This window comes from Triticum aestivum, chromosome 3B, assembly GCF_018294505.1.
Source record: "Triticum aestivum cultivar Chinese Spring chromosome 3B, IWGSC CS RefSeq v2.1, whole genome shotgun sequence".
Classification (NCBI taxonomy): Eukaryota; Viridiplantae; Streptophyta; class Magnoliopsida; order Poales; family Poaceae; genus Triticum; species Triticum aestivum.
This window is the reverse complement of record NC_057801.1, coordinates 255,180,552-255,203,912: the sequence shown is the minus strand read 5'-3', so window position 1 is coordinate 255,203,912 and position 23,361 is coordinate 255,180,552. Positions and strand designations below refer to the sequence as shown.

The 23,361-nt window shown below is 53.6% G+C and overlaps 1 protein-coding gene across 1 annotated transcript; it reads right to left on the bottom strand.

The window, feature by feature from the left end:
* Positions 1-5,374: 5,374 nt before the first annotated feature.
* Positions 5,375-22,762, bottom strand: LOC123069594 (pentatricopeptide repeat-containing protein At3g06920). Its single transcript, XM_044492477.1, has 3 exons — positions 19,844-22,762; positions 5,967-6,083; positions 5,375-5,800 (listed from the first exon to the last, which is right to left on the bottom strand). Exon 1 carries the CDS (start codon positions 22,694-22,696, stop codon positions 20,057-20,059), a length of 2,640 nt encoding a protein of 879 aa, XP_044348412.1. The 5' UTR covers positions 22,697-22,762; the 3' UTR covers positions 5,375-5,800; positions 5,967-6,083; positions 19,844-20,056.
* Positions 22,763-23,361: the final 599 nt, after the last annotated feature.

The window sequence follows — 23,361 nt, the reverse complement described above, 5'->3', positions numbered from 1 at the left end:
AGGGTTAGGCGGAAGCGGTAGGGGATTGACTTGTGATAGATATCATGTGGAGAATGATTTGATGCATCGACAATTGATTGATCGTGCACTAGGCACATATATATAGGTACAAGAGGTGCGACCGGTATCGTGTCTCCTAAGATGCACGTACAACACTACAGGTAGTGCATACGAAATCCAGACCTACGTACATGTATACATGTTCAACAGTTACCGTCACTTTTCTACGATCCCAACAGCTACATGAAATTCGATCGTCACCCTTGCATAACCTTTCTCCGTGTCAAGTCGTCATCAATAGTTTGCATCTCATCACCAAAGTCAACTACCATAAGATCTCAAGAGATGTAACTCTCACGAAGATCTTCCGGTGGCTACCATAAGCCACAGCAAGGCCATTGCCGCATGCCGGATTGATCATCGCAATTACAAACACCGACAGTGAAGCACACCACCGCCAACCACTTCGCTGGAGAGAGCCTTGCCTAGCCCCGTCAGCACAAGGGCCAACATGGCCGAAACTAGAGCACGAAATGCAAATCGCCGTGGCCAGCGCGTGGGAGACGACACAACCGCCAGCAACACCACTCATCTTGGCGATGCCCCGCCAGCAACAGCAAGCGACCACTTCACCACGAACCAAGGGAGCCAGGCCCGAAAGAACAGAACGACCAGATGGGCACCTCCTGATCCAGGCACCTGAACCCACGCAAGGGTCACCGCCAAGCAACCTGCTGCAACCCCTCCACCAGCCGCAACAGAGGATGCGAGCAGTGGCGAATCTAGTAAGAAAATCAAGGGCAGGCTCAAAGTTAATGATGTGGGAAAAAAAGTCACTAACTCCCAGCTCTTTTGTGCAAACAAGGTTAAAATTTTCTAGCATACTACTAGAAACATGTAAACCACTAAAATTTCCTTTTGCATCGCTGAAGGGCAGGCTCTAAGCCTATTAAAGCCTGCCCAGTTGATTCGCCACTGGACGCAAGCTACGCTGCGCCTCCCGCCGGCGACCACCCGTCAGCCGTCGCCTTGGGTTCCCCTGCCCATGGAAGCGTCGCTCACCACTGGGAGAAGCCCTGCCACTGCCGGCTCCACGCAAGCTTTGCCCACGAGAGGTGTCGGCGACTGCGAGGGAGAGGCAGAGGGGTTGGGCTCCACGCGAGCTTTGCCCACGAGAGGTGCCGGCGACTGCGAGGGAGAGGCAGGGGCTGGAGACCTCGTTATGGCTGGGTCACCGCCCATGTCGGCCATGGGGAAGGAACAACGCGGGGGCTGGAGATCGGAAGTTTTCAGGAGTGTCGCCTCTATTCTCTTGATATTTATACCTTTTTTGTTCATATACATCCTAGGTTCATAATCATAAGACGTTTTGCAGTTTAAATTTACATAACTGGTCACGGAATCAGGCGAGGGGAGACGGTGAAGAAAGACATGAAAAGAATGATGACATAACTAAATGTAATATAGATTCATTACTCGCTCGCTTGATGCCCAGTAGTTGTACTCACTTTTACAATTAGGCGGTAAAGGCCATGGCACCTAAGAGCATCTCCAACAGCCGCGCTTCGCGTCGCGCGCAAAAAACCTATTTGCCGCGCGCGCTTCGGCTGGTTTAGCGCGGCCGCCAACGCTGGCTCCAGCAGCCGCGCTATAATGCAGCGCGCGCGCGCCGCTCCAGCAGCACGCAAAAATACAGCGCGCGCAGCACGCACAAACCACATATACATTTCAAAAAAGAGGAGCAAAAATGATCAAACAAACAAAATAAATCAATAATAAATAGTTCAATTTTGTTATCATTACAACTCAAACAAATAGTTTATCGTTCAGTACAACAAATAATGCAATAAACACAACAAATAGTTCATGAACAATACAATGTCGAATGCAGAAATCATGCTCTTTGTCATCCATGCCATGCCCACCACTCTTCAATCAGATCATTCTAAAGTTCATTGTGCATTGCGGGACGCCAATGGCATGATAGGAGGCAGTAAAACGGGCTATCCTTTCAGCCCTCCGTCACACTCACACGGGATGTCCCAAAAGCTCATACTATGAGTAGTCTAAATCTTGTCCACGCTCATTCTCGATGATCATGTTGTGCATGATCACACAAGCGTGCATGATGTACCAAAGCATTTTTTGATCCCAAAATCTAGTCGGTCCTCTCACAATAGCAAATTGGGCTTGCAAAATCTCAAATGCTCTCTCCATATCTTTTCTAGCCGCCGCCTGAGCATTGTGGAAATCAAGATTTTTCTTACCTTCCGGCTTTTTCAACGGCTTCACGAAGATTTGCCACTTTGGATAGATGCCATCCACTAGATAATAGCCATAGTTGTACGTACGGCCATTTGCTATAAACTGCACCGGTGGCAACTCACCGTTTGCAATCTTATTCATCAGTGGTGACCGGTTGACAACATTGATGTCATTCAAAGATCCAGGCATTCCAAAGAATGCATGCCAAATCCAAGTCTCCTGATCGGCCACCGCTTCAAGGATTATAGTGGAACCCTTTTTTTGGCCGTGGAATTGCCCATGCCATGCCTTTGGACAATTCTTCCAACTCCAATGCATGCAATCTATTGAGCCAAGCATGCCAGGAAAGCCGCGCGCTTTGTTCATCGCCAATAGCCTTGCGGCGTCTTCAGCAGTGGGAGATCTCAAGTACTCCTCGCCAAACACTTGCACAATTCCCACTGCAAAGCGCTTGACACACATGATGGCTTGGTTCTCGCCCATAGCCAAGTGATCATCAACTAGATCAGTCGGGATACCGTATGCCAACATACGCAAAGCGGCTGTCACCTTCAGAAAGGTGCTATGCCCGAGCTCTCCGGCGGCATTCCTCCTTTGCTAGAAAAACCGGTCATGGCTCGCTAGTTTCTCTGCAATGCGCCTGAACAAGTCAGTGCTCATCCTAAACCGGCGACGAAAATACGACTCTGGGTATGTGGGATTCTCCACGAAATAGTTCTTCATCAATCTGTTATGGGCATCAATCCTATCTCTCCAAATTTTCTCCCGACCCATAACCGAACCACCGTGCTTCAGCTTTTTATTATTATGCATAGCTATGATCATTGCAAGATCCTCCTCCTCTTCCATATCAAATTCTTCTTCGGAAGAATCATACGACGAACTCATCTACAATGTTCAATACTATACTATAAAAACTACAATTCAAAACATGCACCAAATTCATGAAGTTTGAGCAATACATACCTTGTAAGCGTTTTGTCGAACACCTTGCGGGCGCGGCGCGGCAGCGAGCACTCGGGCGCTGTTCCTCGGACGACGGAGGCGCGCGAGGGCCGACGGGACTAGGAGGGGATGGGGCGGAAGCGCGGCGGCGCGGAGATAGGCCGGGGAAGCGCCTGAGCGGTCACCGGGGGGCGCGGGCGGCGGCAGCGCGGCCGGATGGGGGTGGAAGTGGGAGAGGAAGTGGAAGAGCGAGCGCTCGAGTGTGCCGCGCACGGTAGCGGGCGCCCGAAATACACCGCACGGGATAGTGCTTCCGACCGCGCACCCAACTCGTTATAGCGCGCTCGCCGTTTTTGCGCGCCCGCTGGAGCGACCCGCCGCGTTGCGCGCGCGCTAAAACGGCCTAATTTGCGGCGCAGCGCTAGTTTAGCGCGACTGTTGGAGATGCTCTAAAGAATGTTCAATAGGCATGAGTACATGACGGAGGAGGTACTGGGACCCCGTCTCCTGGCGATCCCTGGAGTAAGGCATCCCCGGCCAAGAAGAGAGACTGGGGGCAAGACTGCGATGTCCAGCCCGGTGTCGACCCTAGCGATCTGCTGGTCGACCCAGGCAGCGGCTGCCCCACCACTGAAGACCAGAAGGGCTAATTGGGGAGTAAATTGCAAAAGACCACCACAATTGAGGACGCTAAATCAAAAACCACCACCTTTCGTTTTTTTTTCAAAAAAACGCCAACATTGTGCTGACAATTTTCAGAAAACACTGATTGACTAATTAGAGCAGTTTGAGTGGAAAACTGACACCTGGGGGCCGCATGTAAGTGATGATGTGGCAAGAAAGGTCAACAGTGTTTGCATGGGCCATTAAGTTGATATAGGCCCACTTGTCAGCGGTCTCTCTCCCTCCATGGCATTCCGTCGAGCAGCTTGTGAGCTCGCCGGAGAGTTCGCTGCCGGCAGCGTTTGGAGCTACGCTACAGGGATGAGGGCTTCCATGCTAGGCACGTCTACCCACGAGCCAACGACCAAATCGAGCACCGCGATGACCTCGGCCTTGCCGGAGCGGGCAGCGGAAACATCGGCCTCACCGGAGCGGGCAGGTGCCTGGATGTGTTGGATGCCAGCCTTGACGGATTGGGCGCGCGGGAGTAGGGCAGCTCGGCCTCGCCGGAGCGGGCGCGCGGCACGCGCGGACACACCACAGGTCGGCCACGCCGGAGCGGGCAGAGGTGACGACGCGCGGTATGTCGGCCTTGACGTTGTGGGCGCATGGCAGCTCGACCTCGCCGGAGCGGGCGCGCGGACGCACGACAGTCGGCCACGCTGGAGCGGGCAGGGGCCTGGACGCACTGGATCTTGGTCTTGACGGAGTGGGCGCACGACAACTCGTCCTCGCCGGACCTGGCTGGTTCGTGGGCGCGCGGGATTTCGGCCTCGCCGGAGCGGGCTGGGCCGTGGGCGCGCGGCAGCTCGACCTCGCCGGAGCGGGCTGGGCCGTGGGCGCACGGCAGCTCGACCTCGCCGGAGCGGGCTACGAGCACCGGCCAGCGTAGCTCCGCCTGTGCCCCTCCCTTGTCAGTCTACAGCAGCAACCGGCGGCCGATTAGCTTGGAATTTTTGTTTTTGTTGATTTTGACCGGTCCTTGCGTTACCAGTTAGCGCCGTTTACGGGTGTGACGGGTGCCGTCTCCCCCAGCCATGTGGCACCTGACAGTGGTGCCCACCTGTCAGATTTTTGCATCAAATCGCTGTAAGCACCGCATTAGTGTTTTCTGAAAACTGTCAACACAATGCTGGCGGTTTTTTGAAAAAAATTGAAAGATGGTGGTTTTTTGATTTAGGGTCCTCAATTGTGGTGGTTTTTTGCAATTTACTCCTAATTGGGAGATCGCTTGTGATCTGAGATCTGGGATCTGTGATGGAGCTGCCACCTCTGTTCGTTATATGGCGTTGGCATGTGTTGCCGACTGTAATGTTTCTTTCCCCTCTAGTTTCCTTGTCTCCAGAGGACCTTTTTCTGGCTTTATTTTGTTGAACAGCTCCTCTCAGTGAGCTGCTGTAAGGGATCTTGATGGTTCCATTCGAGCTAATGGAACCGAGGAGCGCCCTCCCTGTTCTTCTAAAAATGAGTACATGACGGCGCAGGGGGACAGTGACCGACAAAATCAACTGACTACCGTACATAAATTTTTTCCACTGGGACGCTACATTCATACTGGTCACACTACTGGCAGACACATGGACGACTGAGCCGAAAGAATAATAGCAGAACAGGCAAGCTCTCTATAAGCCAGCATATCCTCATAGTTATAATCCCTGATGACAAACCCATAATCCCTTGAGAAAACGAATGGCTTGGAAAGCAACCGACCTCTTCGAAGGGGCATCGTGAGCCAGCCGAAATGCACACCCAAAAGAAAAGCCTCTTAGGCTTGGCTCCTTGCTGGCCAACCACAACCTCAATCTCCAGCCCTCCGAGTACGGAACCATCGCCGGCTACCTCACGTAGGTAGAAGTGGGAGGCCAAACGACACTGAAAAGCAATCATCTCCAACAAATGGACATATGAAGAGTGGAACACAAACATCCTGCAGTAACCAAGCAACAACAGAAAACATCCCAACCAACACAGGATAGGAAAGGAACCCAAAGAAAACACCATTAGACTTAAGTACACGTACAGATGTAAGTAGGCAAGGGCTAAAAAGTAACGACATTGACATAATAAAAGTAAGTTGCAGGAAGAGTAAGCACCTGAAGAAACAGGAAACACAACGCCTCTACCTATCGATTACTTCCTCTGAATAGCTATTAATCAGCTGCTCCGCCAAACAAACACAGGAAAATCCCAGCAAATGTCAGTAGGTCACCCTGAAAGAACAAATATAGTCAGTAGACGATGGAAGAAGGCACTAACAAAGTAACAGTTTGAAGGCAGCACCAAACAGGAAGCAGTGCATGAATTATTTCTAAACATTAGTAACACTGCAAGTCTAGAAATAGTACAGCAGAATAGATTCAGAATCAGATAGTTGTTTCATGCACAACTAGACAGAGCTAAATGAATAGTAGTCCCCACAGAAGCCGCTGGCATAACCATCTATTCGTATGTAACAGAAATAGGCACATCCACTCTAAGAAGCAGCATCTTTTCGAGTAGGGGATCCTATCATAGCAAATCAACTCAATACTTAACTCTCTGTGCAAGAACTGAGACTATAGACACATACTGGCATGTTTTGTCTACGAGCCTTATATTTGTAGCTCACTCAGTGACCATTGTAATGTAACTCATGTACACATCATATTCCTCAAAGGGAGCAATATTTTGTTCCGACAAACAACTGTGCCTAAAATCTGAATGTCAATACCATGAGACCTACTCCCTCCGTTCCTAAATATAAGTCTTTGTAGAGATTCCACTATGAACCACATACGGATGTATATAGATGCATTTTGAGTGTAGATTCACTCATTTTGCTCCGTATGTAGTCCATAGTGAAATCTCTACAAAGACTTACATTTAGGAACGGAGGAAGTAGAACCAAGCAGTTTTTAAATTACGAAAAACAGTCAGCAATGAGCATCACCTATTCTGCCAATAAAATTGTCAGATCTGGCCAACTCAAGGTGCTAGCATGCTACAATGATAATGCCTACAGATCGACATTCCACGCGACAAGTACAACGTGAGTGACATCTTCAACGTCAAGACCTATCTCCCTACCATGGTGATGAAGTTAACAATCCGAGGACGGATCTTTCCCACGGAGGGGGAGATAATGCGGAGCATCCTTCGGTCATCCCCATGGACACCACACCGACTCATCAAGCACCAAGTGGACCGTTGACAAGAGCCCGTGCAAGAGCTATCGAAACCGAGGTTAACTCTCTCCTTGTTGAACTTCCCTTCGACCCACTTGAGACATGGCTACTACCTCAAAAGGAGACACTTTGTGTGCTTAGGTACCAAGGAATCAGCCAGGGAAAAGGAATGGAGCAAGATGGACCCCAAGAACATGGAGAGGAATTGTGCCCAGCCCAGAAACACCGGTACAACCGGTCCACTACCGGTCCACCGGTACAACCGGTCCACTACCGCTCCAACTGGCAAACCTACTATTTTCGAGCGGTTCAAGGCCGGTAGCATCCCGGTTGTTCCTACAGCCCGAGCTCAACCGGTACAACCGGTCCTTCTACCGGTACTACCGGTCTCCACTTCAACACACGCCTCCAGGAAAGTGGTACAACCGCTCCAAGCGGTACAATCGCCTGGGTGACTGGTACAACCGCCCTGCCTGTGCGCAGAGAAAGGGGCCTCGACCCATGTATCCCCAACTTACCCCTTGGACTATAAGTACTCGTCTCCTAGCTCCGAATTAGGGTTACCAAAGTGTATGAGACTATCTAGAGGGAGCTTTGCTCATCTACCACTCCTATAGGAGATCAAGACCTCCTAGGAGAAGACCCCTAGTGGATATCAAGACCCCTTCTAGCGAAGGATCTATCTAGATCATCAAGACCTCATCCCCTCTTGGATTTGAGAAGAACTTACCTTTGTGCTTGTTTTCCTTTGATTGATCCTGTATGCTTGTGGATCTCAGCTATGCTATTATGGTGGATGTGTAATTGGGTTTTGTCTGAGTGATTTCTCTTGTTGTTCTTCCCTTTTCCCCTCCAAGTGTGAAAAGATCATCCACTAGGGTTCGACCCTACAACAACATCCCTCTTTACGGACTCTTCCCATGTCAAGTTCGATCTACCCCAGACTCTCTTGACATTATCGGCACAATTTAGCCGTCCACTATGCAGTGGCGCTTCTGGAGGCCTGCCCTGAATATGCCCAAACCATCTCTAACGATGTTGGACAAGCTTCTCTTCAATCGGCGCTGCCCGAACTCTATCCCGTATATCATCATTCCGGACTCGGTCCTTCCTTGTGTGGCCACACATCCATCTCAACATGCGCATCTCCGCCACACCTAACTGTTGAACATCAGTGATCAAGCAACCTCCAAAATATGTCGATTCTTCCTTTCTGCAGTCCATTCTAAGTAGGAGTGTCCGCACATAAGGTTTGATGCAAAATCCCTTGCTCTCATAAGAAAGCCCCAAGCACTTTGTTCACATACTCAGTGCCATTATCAGTTCTTATCACTTGTACTAGAACATTGAAGTGATTTTCACATAGGCATGGAAATTCTTGAAGCATTGAAAAGTTTCATCTTTGTGACGCATCAAATAGACCCATGTCATGCGTGAGTAGCAGTCAATAAATGTCACAAAATATTTTACACCACTAACGACACCACAGGACTTGTCCACATATCCGAGTGAACAATTATGAATGGGGATATACTTCTGAGTCCCTTGCTCACATAAGACGTCCTCATGTGTTTAGCAAACTCACACGCATCACATTCAGCTTGTTCTTATCTACCCCATTCATTACATCATACATAGCTAGTACATTTTTATCAAAGGATACATGAAGTGACGTTTCATCGCCGAGGACTCGCTTTCTTCCACAATTGCCGCAAACACTGAGCTGCCCATCTGACCACGCCCCTCATGGTCCATGTACCACGGTCCTCTAGGCCTTGTTCCAGTCCCAGTCCTCCTTCCAGTCGGTCTGTCCTCAATAAAGCACATTTCTCTGTCAACGGTTATCCTTAGTCCCAATCCTCCTTCCAGTCGGTCTGTCCTCAATAAAGCCCATTTCTCTGTCAACGGTTATCCTACAGGTCCACCTCGTCAATTAGAGCACTCATAGATAACAAAATGACCGGGAAAGCTGGCACATGTAAGACTAAAGTCTTGTCAGCAGTACATAATTGTGTTACTTTGAGAGGGAGTGAGCTGATCAAATGACTCAAATTCCCTGAAGTCACCTGCAAGGCTGCAACATGTTTAGAAGCGCCTGAGTCTAGAAAACACTCCAGATCAGATCAGGTCTGTGAGCAGCAATTGTGGCCTTTTCAGTGTTGCCCTCATTTGTACAGATAAATGAGCCACACTTGGAAGACTAGTAGTCTAGTATCCTTCTGGCTATCATGTTGTTCTATCTCACCCATATCCTCTACTTCCTGCATCACTTCGCCGAGGGAAAGCAGCAAAGCACACACCTGCTGCCACATACTTGCTGCACATGTTCACAGCAAACCAGCGCCATTCGCCGTTGCCTCCTCTGCCTCGCGCAGCTCACACCCGCCTGGCACATGTGTCCTCTTCAGGCCATCGTCTCCTCCCAGCCACACTGACTCCCCCTCAACGCCACCATAGCCTGCAGTTGCCTTCATGCCGCCTTCACGCAGCAGCCCCACTTTGTTCCCCATAACAGCCGCCACCTCTTCTTCTCCTAGCACTGCCACCTCCAGTACTGCCTCCTTCCCTCTCCAATCAGCAGCAGCAACAACTCCAGCAAATAGCTTCAGCAAGAGCAGCTCCAGCAGCACCCTTAGCAGCAGTAGCCAACAGTAGCAGCGGAAGCCTCCTCTTCCTCTTCTTTGCTTCCTGCTCTTGCTTCAGCACGAGCTGCAGCAGAATCAACAAGGAGAAATCGGAAAATCGATTGGCCGTGTCTATTGTGCAGCCTCATGCGTGTGGCCTTCTCCTTTTCCCGCTGCTTCTTTTCCTCCAGCCACAAGCAGCACGCCACAGCTCCGCTCGTGCATCCCCGCACACACCTCCTTGCGCAGTGGCCTTGCGGTCGAAGCCCAGCTCCCCTCGCTCGCTGTCGGCGTTGTGGGAACCAGGGTACCCAGACTTGCCTGCCTGCGGCCCACGGCGTGGCTTCCTCAACGGCCTGGTACGGCCCATCTGCAAGACTACAAAGGCAAGACCCTCGCGAGGGCCCTGGCCTCGCGAGGCGGACGACACCATGACCTCCAGAGGGTGCGGCCTCCCCAGGCGGCCTCCCGAGAAGCGGAGATTCCTATGCAAGTGCCCAGCCTCACGAGGCTGCGATGACGTGAGCCGTGACGACCATGGCCAGGCGGGCGCCAGCGGGCGCAGAGGAAACAGTTTCCCTTTCGGTGCTAAGGGAGCAAGGACAGACATGGGTTCCCAAGGAATCCCCCAAAGGTTTCCATTCTGGTGCAACGAGACCAAGACCACGAGCTCGGCAGGACGGATGTCATCGCCAAGCCCACCACGGCGTCACGGCCGGAAGCTTTGCAGGCGAAGACCACCTTTTGTCAGGATAGGATGTACCTCTTGTCCCCTTTCAAATTGGCCGTTGTGGAATCCCTTTCCGCCTAAGTTTCTAGGGAAGAGGACCGAGGCCACTATAAATATAGGTTAGCCGCGACCGTAGGGGGGGTGGGGGGGGGGGACTCATTCTCACCCCCCGAGCCCTCACGAGGCAGCTCATTCCTCTGTACTAGTTCATCCTCGAACCTCCTCGTGAGGCTAATCCACCACAAAGCAAGAGTAGAGTTTTACACCGCAAGGTGGCCTGAATCTGGGTAAACTGCCATGTCCATCTTCTTCCCCGCTCGAGCGTGTAACCGGCGAGGTTTGGCTATAAGGCGACGAGCTCGAGGCTAGAGAGGTTAAGATCTTCGCACACGCCCCAGAGTTCGATACCTTCTTGGGTTTGCGGAGCCCTGAATCCGACATTTGGCGCGCCAGGTAGGGGTGTGTCGAAGCCCCGCCTCCTCACCAGCCACGCTCCGCCCCATGACAAGGGCCGGCCGAGCCTACGTCGAGCGGTGGGCCGCGCGTTCCGATCCGGCGGCGTCATTCGGCCGCGGCGTATCTCGCCACGCCCCGCCTCCCTCAACACGTCGTCGCCAACAGCAGGATTCGTCACCATCGCCCCCCGCCCGGCGCAGCGGGCGCGCCGTCAAGCCCTCCACCAGTGTCGCCGCGGCGTCGTCCCTCCGCGCCCGACGGGGGCTAACGAGCGCGCAAGCCGCGCTCCTCGCGGCGCGCGAATTACTACGCTACCGCCTCGCCAATGGCGACCACGCCGTGTGGCTCGACCATGTCGCCGAGCTGCTCGACGTCGTCTGCCGGGATACGGAGCCTCTGTGCCCCCGCCTATGCCGCGACCTTCGCCACGGACCCAGGCGTGCTCCTGCTACGTTTGCTCATCCTCCTGCGGAGGACCTGGTGGGCCGTGCGGCGGAAAGAAGGCGAGAGGGATCTCCCCTCCGGCCCAAGAAGCGCTCCCTCGGGCCTCAGCAGGGCAGATGGCCCCCCGTGGGAGGCGCCGCGACGGGCCACCTCGTGGCCATCATGACCCATCGGCAGAGGTGGCGATCGACGAGGCCGAAGAGCCAGGGGGCTGACAGAGGGCAGGCCTCCGTTGGCTGGGTCCTCAAGACCGGCAAGACCTCACGATACCCGGAGGCCACGGGCGGGCCCACGCCAGGGCCTCAACCGCGCCGTTAAATGCCCCCCTGTTGCAACAAATATTTTCGGAACATGCTACGCTAATTTTGTGATGCAGGTGAACTACGTCTCCATAGCACGCCGGAGAAACGGCAGCCGGACTAAGCGCGCTGAGGCGCATCAGGTGCGTGGTGGCGCCCCGAGTAAGGACAGGGCCCCAGGGGGGCCCGAGGACCTGAGGAGCCCGCGAGATCAGGGCGCCTCATGAGGGCCGAGGGTTTTCTAAGCAACAACCACATGACGCCAGGGGCTTCGAGACCCCAAGGGCTCAGAGGAGTCCGAAACTTGCGGCCGGTGTGGAGGCGTGTCGCGCCGCGCACTGGCGGCCGCCTGGTCGGAGACCCGCCCATGGTCGTCAGCGTCTCGGACTCGTCGGTGCGCAATTCGAAGGCCAAGGGTGGGGTCCCCACCGGAGAGGAAGGTGACCGCCTTGCGCCCCAACAATCTCCGCCCGTGACACTCACATAATAATGAGTGAGGCGAGGCTGTACACGCCCCGGAGTCTCCTGAGCACTGCCCTCGAGCCTCACGGGGGCTCCCACCCACGTCCAAGTGGAAGCCCCATGCTCCGCGCTGGCGGACGACACGGTCTTACAACGACTATGCCCACGCCTAGTGGAAGCCCCATGCTCCCCGCTGGCGGACGACACGATCAATCAGCGAGATGCCCACGCCCAGTGGAGGTCCCATGCTCCGCGCTGGTGGAAAGACTAGTTTAGGTGCCGGACGCGGCTGTTCTTTGCTTTCTCTTGTAACCAAATTTGCCATTTCTTGAAATAAATTTGAAGTTCTTGCGTCTTTATTTGGAAAAGGGGGGACTTTCCTTCTTCTTCTTGTGGTGCTTCCTCTCTTGATTTCCGTCTTTGCGAAAGGTGGGGGGCCACCCATGGCTCCCTCCGTCGCGTCCCACTAGCGGGGGCTGGGCACGGTGCGCACGCTTGGGTCAACCCAACGGCGCTGAAGATGCCCTGAGGGCCCAGGCCGCGGCAGCCGCGGACCTGCCCGCGCACACCCCTCTCCAAGACCTTAGCGTCCGGATCCTCGCGCGGCGATCTCGAGCAAGCCTGCGGGTAGGCGTTGCCTGAGGTCTTCGGCAGGCGTCCACCTCCTGACCTTGGCCGGGCGTCGCGGCCCGGCATAACGATAACGACCCACCCCTGCTCAGGGGTTGCGGGTGCACGAAAAGCAGAGAGAAGGCGACATAAGGGAGTGCAACATTATTTAATACATCATAGAGAAGTTTCTTCCAAAAAATGCTTTCGCATCCCCGCGGGGTCACATTCAAAGTCTTAACAGGAAAACAGGAGAAAACAGCCTAGGGAGACGCACCGTCACTATCGCCGCTGCCGTCGTCATCATCATCAACCCCGCGTTCCTCGATCACAGGCGGACCTACGTCGCCGGCGAGGGCAAGCTCCGCGATCAGGTCGTGCAGTTGATCTTCCACCCAGTCCGCCAGGGCGCCTTGGATCGCTCTGGGCACGGGGGCTATCGCGGCCTCGAAGTCGAAGTCAGGATCGGAGCGGAGAACGTGGCTGAAGACGCGCGAGAACACACGCGCGAGAAGGCTGTGGCTCTTCTCCTCGACGAGCTGGCGCGCCTTCGAGGCTCCACCTTCGAGGCGTTCCACGACCTTGGTGAAGAAGCTGAGGTAACCGGCATCATCAGCAACAGAGGAACGTTCTCGTCACAAATGACGCTCAAAGCCCGGTTAGCCCTATGCCCAAGGGCCTCAAACATCTGGGAGCGCTCGCGCTGCATCACCCGGGCTCGGCTCGCCTCGTCCAAAGCTTTCTCCACGAGGGAGGAGACGCCTTCCACCTGCTTGTAGAGAAAGGATAGCTCGGCCTCGGCCGCGGCCTGAGCGTCCAACGCGGCATTCTCGCGCCGCTCCGTCGCGGCTAGCTTCTCCTTGAGGCCGTCGGCCTCGCCCTTCAGCTTGCTGCGCCGCGTGCAGAAGCGAGTCTCCTGAAGCTCCAGCTTCCAGCGGTATTCCTCGGCGAGAGCCTTGCGTACCCTCGCAACCTTCTCGTCTACCTCTCTCTGGATCGTCGCCTCCCGAGAAGCGAGAGCGTCCTCAGCAGTGGCCACTTGACGCTCCATCACCTCCAGCCGCTTGCGCTCCAAGCTCTGCTCCAGCGCCTCCAGCTTCAACATGTCCACAAGGGTGTGAAGCCTTGCTTCGCTCGTCGGCGGCCCCCCGCCGAGGCGGCTATCGCGGCTTTGCGCGCGAGACTTGTCGCTCGAGAGCGGCGTTCGAAGCTCGAAGCTCCTTTTCGCGCCTCTCGGCCGGCTCGCGCCGGCAGTCCACGGCTCAGGCCTCCTCCAGGGCACGATCGCGAGCCCCCCTCGCCGCGGCAAGGGACTCATCCGCTTCCCCGCGAGCGTGCTCACGTTGCAGGCGACTGAAGTTGACGGCGACCTCGAGCCGGCGCTACTCGCGTGCCAGACGCGAGCGCTCCGCCTCAAAGCGTGTGTCGACGCCGCCAAGCTCCACCCTGACTCGTCCTGGAGAAGGTCGTGTCGGACGGCGTTGCGCCCGCGCGCAAGCTCCAACGCCTGGCCGGGGCCTTCCTCCACGCCCCAGTCGGTAGAGGAGTCGCGCGAAGACTCGCCCACCCCCGGCAAGGGCCCGAGGGCTAGGGCTCCCTCACCCAGCCTTCCGGTCCAAGGCGACCCGACGCGGACTCACCCCGCTGCTTGAAGATGGTGTCGTAGCGCGAGTCGCCCGGCCGCCGACAAGGATCAGCCGGGGAGCCCTAGGCACTGCCCCCGCAATCCGGAGGCCGCCCCTGAGGATGGATGCCGGGAATGCAGGCCCGAGGCCCCCCAGGATTGGCCTCGACTCGGGTGCGGGTGCCTCCTTGCGCGCAATTGCGCAGCTCATGAGGCACGAGGTCGCAACAGGACCTGTGCCCTCCTGTGGCGGCGCCCGAGACACACCCGTTCCTTCGTCGGAGGGGAACTTGAGGAACAAGTCAGAAAAACATGATGCGCGAGGATCAAGGAAGGGTGCTTACTCGTCTGCGGCAATCCACCTCCTCTTCAGGGCCCTCGGTGAAAGCACAAGTGCTCCCTAGGTGGTTTTGGTAATTAATGTCAACATATCTCTTGTTGGACTAACACTTTTATCTAGTATGTTTCAGATAAGTTCAACAATGGAGTGGCATGGACTAAAGGATGTGGGAACTCCTTCAAGATGCTAAGGACAAAGGATTGGCCCAAGCTTCAAGCTCAAGACTCTTCATTTCATATTTTAGTGGTCCAAGATCACATTGAGTCTATAGGAAAAGCCAATACTATCAAGGAGGGATGAGGTGTTGCTTAATGAGCCTCTTGCTTCATGTGCTTAGTGATATGCTCCAAAACCCTCAACTACCTTCCCACTTCCACAAATGACCTAAACCTAAAGCCAAAATCGGTCACACCGATTCTTTCTATCCGGTGCCACCGATTCCAAAAGTCATAGCCACTGCCACAAACCCTAAGCAAATCGGTCTTACCGATAGGGATCTCGGTCTCACCGAGATGGGATTGTAATCTCTCTGTGTATGTCCATTGCCAAGATCGGTCTCACCGAGTTTGAGCAATAGGTACTACCGAGATTACAATGCAAACTCTCTGATAACTTATTGCCAAAATCGGTCCCACCGAGTTTGTGTAATCGGTCAAACCGAGTTTGCCTGACCAACTCTCTGGAAAGCTTATTACCAAAATCGGTCTCACTGAGTTTGTGTAATCGGTCTTACCAAGATTATGTTATGCCCTAACCCTAACCGAATCGGTCTCACCGAGTTGCATTTCGGTCCCACCGAAAATCCTAACGGTCACATTATTTGCTAAATCGGTCTGACCGAGTTTAACGATTCGGTCCCACCGAGTTTGGTAGATTGTGTGTAACGGTTAGATTTTGTGTGGAGGCTATATATACCCATCCACCTCCTCTTCATTCGTGGAGAGAGCCATCAGACTGAACCTACACTTCCAGCATACATTTTCTGAGAGAGAACTACCTACTCATGTGTTGAGGCCAAGATATTCCATTCCTACCATATGAATCTTGATCTCTAGCCTTCCCCAAGTTGTTTTCCACTCAAATCTCCTTTCCACCAGATCCAAATCCTATGAGAGAGAGTTGAGTGTTGGGGAGACTATCATTTGAAGCACAAGAGCAAGGAGTTCATCATCAACGCACCATTTGTTACTTCTTGGAGAGTGGTGTCTCCTAGATTGGCTAGATGTCACTTGGGAGCCTCCGACAAGATTGTGGAGTTGAACCAAGGAGTTTGTAAGGGCAAGGAGATCGCCTACTTCGTGAAGATCTACTGCTAGTGAGGCAAGTCCTTCGTGGGCGACGGCCATGGTGGGATAGACAAGGTTGCTTCTTCGTGGACCCTTCGTGGGTGGAGCCCTCCGTGGACTCGCGCAACCGTTACCCTTCGTGGGTTGAAGTCTCCATCAACGTGGATGTACGATAGCACCACCTATCGGAACCACGCCAAAAACATCAGTGTTTCCAATTGCGTTTGAATCCTCCAAACCCTTCTCTTTACATTCTTGCAAGTTGCATGCTTTACTTTCCGCTGCTCATATACTCTTTGCATGCTTGCTTGATATGTATTGTGAATGTTAAACTTGTGCCTAAACTCCACTTAAACTTAAGAAAACTTAAAAACTGCAACTTTGGTACTTAGTGTCTAATCACCCCCCCCCCTCTAGACACCTCTTCTCAAGGTCCTACACTCGGGCCAGGCCAGCGGCAGCCATCGGACTCCTTCCTCCTCCGGGATGCGCGAGGACCGAAGGGTAGCACGCTGGAGCCTGGCACGTGGCCTCCCACTGCGGGGGCGGAGGCCGTGTCCCCAGGCGGGACGTCTCCTCCGCCGCTCAGAGGAGTGGGGGCTGATGCTTCAAGAGCACGCGGCTCAGGAAGCCCCCCTGCGGCTGTCACGGGGGCGCACACCTCCGGACCCTCGGACCCCGGGGTCACCAGCAGGGGGTTGTCGCGGGGCCCCACGTGGTCCTTGGGAAGCAGCCCCCATTCGTCAAAGCGCGACATCTTACCGGCGAAGGCTCCCCCGTTCGGGTAATTGTACAGGGGGACCCCCCTCCTGATGGGAGATCGGTGGGCTCCCCGCCAGTTAGGAGGCGAAGCACCCCGTGCAACGTGTTGGAGTGAAGCGAAGGCTTCTGGAGCCTCATGGCATCTTCGGGGCCGGTGAAGGCCCACATTGGGCGAGAATGGCGCTGGAGTGGGGCAATGTGCCGCCGCACAAACTCCTTCACCACCATCGCCATCGTCACGCCCGCCTCCCTCAAGACGGCCAACCTAGCCATGACCCACGCGAGCCGCGGGTCGATGAGCTCCGCGTGCTCCCAACCGGAGCTCGGCTCCGCGGGGGCCGTCGGGATCAGGAGCAAGGGGATGTACATGGTGGCCTCGACATACACCCACTGCTTCCTGAATCCTGCCGCGTCCGGGTGGAGCGTGGGGTCGATGCCGGCGCCCGTAGTCGCCGCCACCGCCCGGAGCGACATGCACCCCGAGCGCTGCCCGCCGGCGACCATCTGGAGGGAGAAGAAGTGGCGGAGCAGGGCCACGGACGGGGCGATCCCCACAAAGGCCTCACACAGGAACACCAAGGCGGAGAGAAGGACGATGGACCCAGGATCCAGGTGCAGCGTGTGGATTTGGTAGTGCGTAAGCACGACGTTGAAGAAGTCGGCAGCAGGTCGGAGAAAAGGGCGTGAAGATGGAGAGGGATGTGTCAACCAAAGGCTGGGAGGCTGGCCAGATCTTCGTCGCATTCCACTCGTTGGAGTCGGCGGCAATCGCAGGCCGGACCTTGTGCAGCTCCTCGCGGTTGATCACGGTGGACCGGCCCAACGCAGGCTCCGTCCCCGCCGGGGGCTCCGTCGTTGCCGGAGCCTTGCCTCTTCTCTTCTTGTGGGCCATGGCGGCTAGGTGGATTAGAGCTGGCGCGGAATCTGACAAAGAAGGCACAAGCTCGCGAAGAGGAGGAAGGGGAGAAGGCAAGCGCGCAACGGGGCAATGATGGCTCTGCGGGCGTGCGCCAGCCTTTTGTCAGCCTGGGCGGTTATCCGAGGCGATGTGGGGAAGTGGAGGCGTCCACGTCCCGTCAAGCGCCACGCGTCAGCCTGGCCCGCAGACGGTTGGGGCCCGCGGCGCTTCGCCCTTGCCCCTTGGCTTCGCCTTGAAACCAGTCCGAGCGCGCCTTGGGCCCGGGGGCTACTGTCGGCGTTCTGGGAACCAGGGTACCCAGAGTTGCCTGCCTGCAGCCCATGGCATGGCTCCCTCAACGGCCTGGTATGGCCCATCTGCAAGACTACCAAGGCAAGACCCTGGCGAGGGCCTGGCCTCGCGAGGCGGATGACACCAAGACCTCCAGAGGGGGCGGCCTCCCTAGGCGGCCTCCCGAGGAGCGGAGATTCCTATGCAAGTGCCCAGCCTCACGAGGCCGCGCTGACGTGAGCCTTGACGACCATGGCCGGGCAGGCGCGAGCGAGCGCAGAGGAGACAGTTTCCCTTTCGATGCTAAGGGGGCAAGGACAGACATGGGTTCCCAAGGAATCCCCCAAAGGTTTCCATTCCGATGCAACGAGACCAAGACCACGAGCTCGGCAGGACGGATGTCATCGCCGAGCCCACCGCGGCGTCACTGCCGGAAGCTTTGCAAGCGAAGACCACCTTTTGTCGAGATAGGATGTACCTCTTGTCCCCTTTCAAATTGGCCATTGTGGAATCCCTTCCCGCCTAAGTTTCCAGGGAAGAGGACCAAGGCCACTATAAATATAGGTTAGCCACCAACATAGAGGGGGGGACTCATTCTCACCCCCCGAGCCCTCACGAGGCAGCTCATTTCTCTGTTACTACTTCATCCTCCAACCTCCTCGTGAGGCTAATCCACCACAAAGCAGGAGTAGGGTTTTACACCGCGAGATGGCCCGAACCTGGGTGAACTGCCATGTCCATCTTCCTCCCCGCTCGAGCGTGTATCCGGCGAGGTTTGTTTATAGGTCGACGAGCTTGAGGCTGAGAGGTTGAGATCTTCGCACACGCCCCAGAGTTCAAACCTTCTTGGGTCTGCGGAGCCCTGAATCCGACACTCGCCCTGTATTCCCACCGGACTACACCATCGACGCCGCTGCAGCCTGGTCTGATACCATGTAGGATTTGGAGGAGCATACCAGCAGCAGCGGCAATGTCTCTAGTGGCGCTTCTCACCAGACAGCTCGATCCCCTTCTCTCTTTTCTCTAGGTCAGCCAGCCACATGGCTTATATGGGCCTGGGCCGCATGGGCGACACATACAACACACTTCAACAGATTTCATGAGCCAGAACCGATTGTTTGAGAGGCCCTAACATAAGCAGCAACTGTACCATCAACTTTACACGGCAAGAGAAAAATCGAGATGCCAAAAACATTGGACAGCAAGCGAACAAACTCAACTTTTTAACATCAGTGATGAAATTTCAATTCCATTCCTCAAATCATGTGATTGGCGCCTGTTTCAAATGCAGGAATTTCATAGGAATTTTCAACAAAAACACCAATGAAGAGAAGTCTAGAGGAGCATATCATACTATGTTCTGGCTAACTTTCAACATTCCAAATGGCAAAATACTGAAGATTGTCTCTAAATTCAAACTTTTTGAAAATTTAAACAGCAAGGAGGCAAAATAATAAATATTCAAACTAAATCAACTTAATACAGCAAAATAAAAGCAAGATGCCAAAAACATTGGTCAGCAAGCTACCAATCTCAACTATTTATCATCAATGATGAACTCAACTCCATTGTTCAAATCATGTGATTTGTGCCTGTTTCGAGTGAAGGAATTTCACAGGAACTTCATAGGAATTTTCAACAACACCAATGAAGGAAAGTCTAGAGGAGCACACCATACTATGATTTGGCTAACTTTCGTCATTTCAAATGGCAAAATATTGAAGATTGTCCCTAAATTCTAATAATGTTTAAAAAAACAGCAAGGAGGGAAGTATTCAAACTAAGCCTTCTGCATTAACTGTGGTTCATATGGCTAAGGTTTGATAAGATGTTCCAAAATAAGTTGACGTGCTAACTTGGAGGGTCCAAATCATCAGCTTACCTGATAACAAGATTGGTTCCAACATATGATTAGGCATAGTGACTGGATTTTTCTTCTTTTCTAGAAGCAGATATATAAAGTTGAAGATCAGAACCTTACCAGAATCAAGGGAACTACAGAAGAATGTCTTCTCTCCAAACAGCAGCACAACAGGCATGCATTCAATTTCAGCCATTTAAAAAATATATTATAAGCCACATAAAAACTCCCATATCAAGTGACCAAGAAGCACAAACAGTACAGCCAGATCAACTCAGTCACAGCAGAGATGCAAATTCTGCAACAGTGTGTCACAATACAAGATCCTGAATATTACAAGGATCTAGAAGCATGCTGGGATTTGGAAATCTCACTCAGAACTGCACCAACGACCGCAGCTTGCTCGAGACATTCAGACTTGTTCAAAGCGTCTAAAAGACTGACGCATGTCGTCACATTGACTCTACATGCCCTTAGACGAGTTTCTTCAAAAATGTGATACGCCTCCATTGCTCTGTTTGCATTGCTCATACCCTCTATGAGAGCATTGAAACATGCAGAGTCAGGCACTCCGCCATTGGTTTTGAACCCCACAAATAGGTTGTAAGCATCTGTTATGTTCCCTCCCTTTGCAAGCCCGGAGATCATGGTTGTGTAAGTGACAACGTTTGGGATCAAACCTTGTTTTTGCATTTCTTGCCAGAACACAAAAGCCTTGTTGTACTTCTGTACCCGGCAAAGGCCATTTATAAGAATGCTGTATGTATAGGTATTTGGTGGACATTTCATTTCCTTCATTGACTGGAAACAAATAAGGGCCTCGTTGATTTCTTCAGCTTTCACTAAAGCATCCATGAGACTATTCCATGTATAAGCATTTGGAGTCAGACCCTTCTGCAGCATCTCTTCTAAAATTAAATAAGCTTCATCTATCCTGCCAGCCTTCCCAAAACCATCTATGAGAGAACTATACAAAATAATATTCAATTCTATTCCTTTCGATTTTGCTTCTTCAGAAAGCATGTAAGCCTCATCTAACCTATCAATCTTGGCCAGACCATCAATAATCGATCCATATGTGGCAACCGTTGGAGAGATATGTTTTAGCTTCATCTCCTCGAGAACTTCATAGGCCCTGTCTACCTTTCCAGATTTGCATAACCCATCAATAACAGCATTGTAAGCCCGAGCATCAAGTGCAAAACCTTGCTGACTCATTGCGTGAAAAATATTGGACGTTTCTCTAGCCTGACCAGCTTTTGTGAGACCATGAATCAAAATGGAGTAACTTCGGACATCAGGAAGAAACCCATAACTCTTGATGTCCTCAAAAATTGCTCTTCCCTTTTCAATCTCACCTGCTTTGAAAACACAATCCATATATGTGTTAAGTAGGATGAGATCAGGCTTGCATCCTCGACGGATCATCTCTTTGAAGATCTTGTGCCCATCTTCTTTCCTTCCATGCAGAAAGCAATTCCTGATCAAGGAAGTATATAACACAGGATTACCATTGTGGCCTGCATCCAACATTTTCTCGAATAGCCTATAGGCCTCATCAATCTTTCCCTTCTTTCCAAGGCCATCCATAAGGGAACAGTACGTCACAGAATCAGGATTGCAACCTCTCTGACTCGCGCTTTCAAATATTGTATGGGCCTCATCGAGCAGCTTTGCCTTGCACAGCCTATCCACCATTATGTTAACCGTCATTAAGTTTGGATACAGACCATCAAGTTCCATTTCATCACGTATCTTATATGCTTCATTAACCCTCCCAGCCATGCACAACATATCAATAATGATGTTATACGTCGAGGTATTTGGCTTAGCATCCTTCTTCATGACATCAAGCAATCTCAGTGCCTCATCAACCCTCCTCTTCTTCCCGAGGCACGTGATAATTGAATTAAATGAAATGACAGATGGAATACAACCCCTCTCCCTCAAGCGCTCAAGCAGCTTGTAAGCATCATCAAACCGGTCAGCTGACCCATATCCCATGATCATAGTATTATATGCGTAAGCACAAGGCGCAGCCCTTTCCACTTCCATCTGCCCAAATAACTCCTCTGCCTCACCTAGTCTCCCTGCCTTGCAAAGCACCCAGATCATGCTTGTGTATGATACATCATCTGGCTGCAGACCCTGGGCTCTCAGCTCATGAAAGAACTTCCAGGCCATGTCCACATTCCCAGCCTTTCCAAAACAATCAATACACACATTGTACAACACAATATCTGGCTCAAGGCATCTCCCCTTCACCTCATCCACCAGCATCAACGCGCCCTCCACTCTTCCCTCGCGGGCCAGGGTCCGCACCAACGTCGTGAAAAGAGGCACGCCCACCTCATACCCGACCTCTTGCATCTGCCGCAGCAGTTCAAGCGCACGCTCGGGCTGCCGCGCCTCAGCCAGAGCACCAATCAGCATGGTGTACGCAGAGAACGCCGGCCTGAACTTGAGCCGCCGCATGGTGCCAATGGCATGGAAGGCGTCGTCGAGGCGGCGGGAGCTGACGAGGGTGGAGACTAGAGTGGCGCAGGCAGGGTTGGGAAGGCCGTAGCCCAGGAGGGACATCTCTTCCAGGACCTTGTCGAGAGCCGCTAGGTCGTGGGAGAGGAATGGGAGGACGGCGTTATACGCTTCGGGGGGCAGTGAGTGGGGAGAGGAGGCGGAGGAGGCGAGGAGGAAGAAGGGACCGGCGAGAGAGGTGTTCTGTAGGGAGCGGAGGACGGAGAGGACAACATCGGGGGAGGGGGAAGGGGCGGCGGAGAGGGTGGAGGAGACGGCTCGAGCCAGGTCGTGTGTCCAAGCGGGGGCGGCGGAGAGAAGGCGGAGGAGCTCGGCGCTGATAGTGACGGGTGTGTGCGGGGGTGGTGGGTTAGTGGAGAAGCCGCTGCGGGTCCGGAGAAATGTGTAGGCGGCGAGGGGGCGACTGCGAATCGCCGGCGTCCGCAGCGCCGCCGCCATGAAAATCCACTGAAACCTAGGAGAGCAGGGTACAGAGCGCTCGTTTGCCTATTCGGCTGCGGAGCATCCAAAGGGGCATCTCCAAGCAGAGCTGGCCAAACGGGCCGGCCCATGCTAATCAGGCCAGGCACGACACGGCCTATGGGGGCACGATTAGTAAGCGGGCCGCGCCGTGCGAACCCACGTGCTGCGCCTCCAAGCCCAGGCATGGCCGCTTAGCTAATCGGGCCGGCCCGTTGGCCCGTTTAGCAGTCTGTTTACAGTTCGGGCTTATGGGCTGTATTTGGGCCATTTTAGGCCTATTAGGCTGATTATATAGGGTAAATATATTTTAAAAATTCAGAAAAAACAAAATAATAATAAACGGGTTGTGTCATGCCGGCTCGTGTGCCCAGCCTCCAAGCCCAAGCACCGCCCCTGGCGTGCTGCGTGTCGGGCCTAGCTCGTTTAGCCTGGGTGGTGCCGTGCCTGGGCCGTGTCGTGATTGCGTGCTATTGGGCCGGCCCAGCTAGCCCGGCCCGTTTGGCCAGCTATATCTCCAACACTCCAACGCGGTCGACCGCATTGGACTTTTGATTTCCTTTGGCGAGGCCACGGCTTTCGTGGTACTAATAACGATTTGGCACATTTGGAAGGCCCAAAATGATGCAAAAATAATAATGATG

Coding starts and splice junctions, on each gene's coding strand:
- LOC123069594 (XM_044492477.1), bottom strand. CDS start 22,696: ATGGCGGCGGCGCTGCGGACGCCGGCGATTCGCAGTCGCCCCCTCGCC.